We start from the raw sequence: 5,927 nt of genomic DNA, 5'->3' as shown, positions 1-5,927 counted from the left end.
CTCATCTTTTTAAGTGGGAGAACTTGCACAATTGGTGGCTGACTAAATACTTTTTTGCCCCACTGTATATGCTAATAAAGGACTGGCTTATCTAAAGCCAGTTGAGTAGCACTTGAAATGTTTGGCTCTATGAAAACTGATGTACTTATATGATTCTGTTTTCTTCAAGGTTGTATCTTCCTGGTCGAATGTACTTATTGTAAGTCGCTTTGGATAAAAGCGCCAGCTAAATGCAATGTTATTAATATTTAAATTATGCTGCTTTATACTTCAAATTTAACTTCATTTCAGTGATTATTTAACTTCATTTATTTAATAGCGACTTGAGTTTCTAGTTCGGGCGGTACAAAAGGGTTATCGTTCAACACAATATTGGATGGCAGCAATAACATTCAAAACATTTCTATGATTACACAACGATATTACATTTTGCCACAGAGCTTTTGCTTATTTCAGTGTTTCTTCTCTTGCTTTCCCTTGCTTAACAATTGTTTCCCACAGCTACTTAAGCGGGTCACTCAGGTATATTAATGGAAAGTAAGCTTAATTTCTTTATAAATCATATAATTTATCCTGATCCAAAAACATTCAAGCTCTATTCAGTAAAGATTATTACCATGTGAAGGTAAATTATAATGCTATCATGATTTGTTTAAATGAATCATCCGGAAATTAAGTTTTTGGTGAGAAAAGTAAATAAATTGTTGATTTGCAGGATGTTTTCACAGCAATATAAAAAATACATTAGAGTGGGAATGACCTCAAATGATCTTAAACTGTTAATGAGTGAACAAATGCTTTATTTTTTTTCATTTTGTTAGTGTCTTCATTTATTGAAGTCACACAGTTATAAAGGCAGCTTAGAGTCACATTAAATTATATCTTCTGAATGTCTTACATGTCTAATATAACTAAACATACTTTGGCCATCAAATATAGGGGCTTGAAAATATTCAGTCTATCCAGACGGTTGAATGAACCTGGCACCCATTCCATTAAGTTGGAAGTTACTTTTACTTTGTTGTTACAGCTTGTGTTAATTTTTCACGACCGTCTGTGCCAAGTCAACCTGATTTACTTACTAGGAGCCAGAAGAACTGGTATCCTAGCAACAGAAGCAGATATGTGTACTTTGTTTGTTCTGCATCACAATGTGAGTGTGAGTGTATGTGTGTTTATGCATATGGTGTGTGCTTACATGAGAGCATCTGTGTGTGTTGGTGTGTGATCTTCCCTTATAGAAACTTGCTGTTAGCATGCACACCGACGCCTCTGTCCTGCCTGTAAACGCCTCTGGATTTATAGGCATCTGGGAGGGAAAGCTGTGTACATAGTGCCCTTCACTGTTACCAATGGCCATGATAACACTGTCAGACATGGCTGAGTGATCACAATCCTCTGTCTCACCTCACTTGATAATATTTACTCTCACTTTGAAATGGGGTCTGCTGTACTGCATGCCAATTCTTGACCCAATCCCGCAACAACCTGCTTTTACTGAGGTCATTGGTGGAGGAATTCCTACTGACCTTTTTAGCTGGGAATTACAACATTCCCTGGGCGAGACGATTTGAATCCACTGAGATGGAATCTAATTTACAACAACTGGATCTAATAAAGTGTAGAAGAATGGATGGAAGGCATCCAGCAGTCCCTGTGAGGGATGCTGTGTGCTTTTCATTGTGTCTAATTGAATTAGTGATCCACCCCATGGAACCTCTCCAGATATCACGGAGCTGCACTCGCGTTATACATAAGCTTCCTAACATGATTTATAGTGCTAGCATTCAACTACGTGAAGACTTTATAAATAGATGAAGCATGGGTATGTTTTTTTTCTTTTTAAGATAAGTAAATAGACATGAACTTTTGCAAAGCAGAACGCTTCAAGACAAGACAAGACGGCTCATGACATTAGATAAAGCTCTAAAGGTGACACCAAATAGTTGACTATTTGACGATTCAATCCAAGGAGCAGCATTCAACTGCAAATCTCATTGTCAAATTTTCACAATTGCAGGAAAATGTGGCTATGACACGAAAGATCATTCCATTAAAGCTAGTGATGAATGTCCAATTGTACTTACATTTGCTTGCTTTCTCCCAAGAAATCAAGCTATATATCCTACTTTGATATAATTATCAACCTAACATCACAATTAGAGTGCTATATATCTGTTGTCGTCCGTCAAAATCAGAAGAGGCAGGCACGTAGGAATAGGTGTTTCCATCTTGGAAGGATGACTGCGGACCTTAACGCTTGGAAATTGAAGCCAGCTGTTTATCTTGGAAATGTTGTGCAGTGTTTCCCATACATCGTCCACTACAAATGGATCTCATAAATAAAAAAAATATAATATCTTTTTTCTTTTGTTGGTCTAATGGATAGTGAGGTGGGCTGATGATCGGAAGGTTGCGAGTTCAAATCCCGCCTGGAACACCACTACTTGTGTGCCCTTGACTAAGGCACTTAGCCCTCAGTTACTCCAGGGAGAATGTCCCTGTAATTGGTCATTGTAANACATCTGTACCATTATTATAGAAACAAAACACATATAGATAAAAACATACATTTGATACATTTTATTTTGCTTAGAGGATATTGATGTTAAAGATCAATGATTCGACAGCTGCTGTTTTGATGTTTTTTAAACTTAAATGGTTGAAGTTAAAGGGGACCTATCATGCAAAATGCACTTTTGCGTACTGTGTTTTATACATGAATAATTGTCCCGCGGTGTGTCAGCACAACACAACCCTCTCTCTTTCCTCCATACCCAAATCTCTAAAAACGGGGCTGCAACGGATCTGATACAGACTGATCCAGATTTGAAATATCTCTAACGTCAGAAACAAGGTGCTCCGCCTATATGGGCAACTCTCCACCTATCAGGGGAATGAGAGGTTGCGTGGCATGGTAACAGCATGGTAAAGGCATGGTAACATGACGCTCGTGCCATGCCCCACCCCTTTGCAGGGGGGCGTGGTCAGCAGCAGCTCATTTGCCACAGAATCAGCCCTTGTGAAGACAGCGCTGGAATAGAGCAAATAGAGTGAAATGAGGCATGGCTAAAATGCCTGATCTGTTTGGTATTTTGAAAAAAATAACTTCACAGACATGTTTTATATAGGTATGGCCCTACAATATATTAATTCAAATATAGCATGATAGGTCCACTTTAAACATACAATGGATATCTGATGTGGAGAAGTATCCTTAATATCTGAGAAAATACATCTCAAATTCCAAACAAATGTATTCAATATGACAAGTGCTCTTAAAACTGCATCTAATTACTGAAGGTGTCCCACAGAGCTCAATCCTGGGCCCCATTAGTTTCTCAGTTTACACCTCTTCAGAAAGCTAATCCAACATTTCAAACCATTAAAACCCCTCATGCAGGTGTGACCTCACCTTGTGCAGCTGGTGTTGGGTGAGGGTGGGCGGGGCGTTGTAGAAGTGCAGCACGGCGGCAGGGGGCTGGATGATGTTCCTGCTGCTCTGTGAGCTGCTGAAGCGGTTGTTTCTGGTCAGATTGAAGTCCTGATAGCTGCTGCTGCCGTCCGTCAGCTCAAACACCTGACTGGGAATCACCGCCTGCTGCTTGGACACACTGAGAAGAGAAGGGGGGAGAAAAGATGGAAGGAGACAGTATAAACAAAAACATGCAAAACCAAAAGTAGGAAATAGTTGTACTAAATTACCAGAACATTTGAATAAAAACAAGACTGAATGCTTTTTTTGGTATAATTTATAAACAGTTGGCAGTAGTATTATTCCAGTCGTTAAAGAGCAAAACAAAATATATACTGTACATACATTATTATGACTTTGTTATCGTGACAGCAAACTATAAGAAGAAGATCATCAAAATCTATTCAATATCTATCTGTTGATTTTTTTTTTTTTTTCATATTTTAGTGATATTTTGGGCTCATGATTGCATATACCGTAAAGAAAAACATAACATAGTACAGGTACAGATATGTATTGATTATCTTGTTCTCATAGTTTGCTATCACTATTATAAAATCATATTCAATTCTGTCAACTTGTATTTCAGTGACATTTTGTTCTGATGGTTGCAAGCAAAAAGAAAGGTCAGCAGGTTGTTAGAATCAGTAAGAGTCATTTTGGTCAGCATGCATTAAGATATCAGGACTCACCAGACATTGAGTTTTTTGCCAAACACTTTGATGGTGTTGAGGTGAGTCACAGCTCGATCCACAGCGTACTCATCCCCCATCTCCACCAACGCCGTGCCAGCAACACTCTTCATGAACTTCACCTGCAAACACAACCAATCAGGTCAGGATTTAAGATTATTTCTTCCACACTTTTGACAGGTGACACAATTACATATTTTCCTGTTTATTCCAAAATATGAGCCCAATCTCACTCACCTTCTCCACGTTGCCGTAAAGACAGAAGATGTTGAAGATGTGGCTGCAGTTCATCTTTGCAGGATGGAGGCCGCTCACCATGGCCACTGAGCTGGAGGCGGGATGGTCCATGTAGGAGGAGGAAGAGGAGGTCTTATGGTGTAGCAGTGGGTAGGTTATCATGTCGTGCACCTCCTCACTGCCCCTCCTGTACCTGCTGTTGCCAGGCAGAGGCAGTAGGGGGCAGTGTTGGCCTGACGAGATACACACAACTCCAAGGTTAGACCATAAACCTCATATTATAACATTTAGACACACTGCAGGGATCAGGAGGAAAAGGGGTAGAAAAGAGGGGTAAGCTGAGACACTAGCTGAGATACAAGCAGCATGGTGGACCATGTTTATTCCCCTTTCCAACATGGATTTAAAGCTCTACCTCACCCTCCATTTGGCAAATCAGACCACATTTCACTATTTGCAGTTCGTTTTTTATTTGTTTTATTGTTTTATGTCTTATATATATTTATGTTGGATTGTTGAAGGAGCCTGGGACTTAAGATGTTCAACATAACGTATCTTTAATAACTACAATGTAGCTACCTTACATATGAAAATAAAGCCTTTGAATCTTTGAAAACAGACTGTACCATAGCCGTTGGATGGATGCTCGCCCAGGATGGCCTGACGCTGCCTCCCTTTCCCCCGCTCTGTAACACACATAAACACAAAAACCTTATTAACCTAATAACAGCTGACAGAGAGGTTGTTGCTAGTATCAGTGACTCTCCCTCTCTCTCTCACACACACACACACACACACACACATACATACACAACAGGGTGAAATGTGTCTTGGTGTAATGGTCGGGTTTAGCAGCGGGTGGGGAAAGTGAGCGCTTCCTCTGTGATGGAAATCTATTTTCAGCCTCCCCAGCAGCAGCTTCAGCACCACCTTCAGGCTGCAGTTTAACCTCTGAGTCTCCAGGCAGAGCTCACTGAGATCCACCTCAAGTCAACCTTCACACCAGGAATCATTTATCTGCATCTCACTGCCGCCATTTAGTGATGTGAATGCATAACTAGAACATTATATCGTGCCTTTAGGACGACATGTGCAAAGCAGTTGAGCATTTTACTGAAAAAAACACACACCTGGAGGGATCACATTAAATACAGATCTAACAAGACTAGGTTGAAACCTATGTTGTATGACATATATTTATTAAGTACATGAGTGTGTTCAAATGCATATTAGTATCCTGGTTTGGAGTGTTTACATGATACATATCTCCTCTCTATGTTTGCATGTTTAAATAGTTATTACATTTTCTATGTTTCTATAACTCTTTTTGCAGATGTGTCTTGATTTCTCACCTTGCTAAACATTTGGATAGGATCACATTTTTGAATTCAGCGCCTAGGGCCATATTCACAATTGAAATAGCCTCTTAAAAGCCCTTTTTCCTAGTGTGTGTGTGTGTGTGTGCGTGTGCGTGTGCGTGTGCGTGTGTGTGTGTGTGTGTGTGTGTGTGTGTGTCTGTGTGT

General features: G+C 39.9%; 1 protein-coding gene across 1 annotated transcript in view; it reads right to left on the bottom strand.

The window, feature by feature from the left end:
* The window catches only part of LOC104956991 (heterogeneous nuclear ribonucleoprotein L-like), an 11,733-nt gene that overhangs the window by 5,247 nt on the left and 559 nt on the right, over positions 1 to 5,927 (bottom strand). The window contains exons 2-5 of the mRNA XM_010784582.1: positions 5,031 to 5,090; positions 4,405 to 4,637; positions 4,168 to 4,289; positions 3,416 to 3,614 (exon numbers count right to left, since the gene is read on the bottom strand). Of these exons, the coding sequence (XP_010782884.1) occupies positions 3,416 to 3,614; positions 4,168 to 4,289; positions 4,405 to 4,637; positions 5,031 to 5,090 (614 nt within the window). The remainder of the gene's footprint in view (positions 1 to 3,415; positions 3,615 to 4,167; positions 4,290 to 4,404; positions 4,638 to 5,030; positions 5,091 to 5,927) is intronic.

Source organism: Notothenia coriiceps, unplaced genomic scaffold, assembly GCF_000735185.1.
Source record: "Notothenia coriiceps isolate Sejong01 unplaced genomic scaffold, NC01 NC01_scaffold00026422, whole genome shotgun sequence".
Classification (NCBI taxonomy): domain Eukaryota; kingdom Metazoa; phylum Chordata; class Actinopteri; order Perciformes; family Nototheniidae; genus Notothenia; species Notothenia coriiceps.
This window is presented reverse-complemented; position numbering and strand designations above follow the sequence as displayed.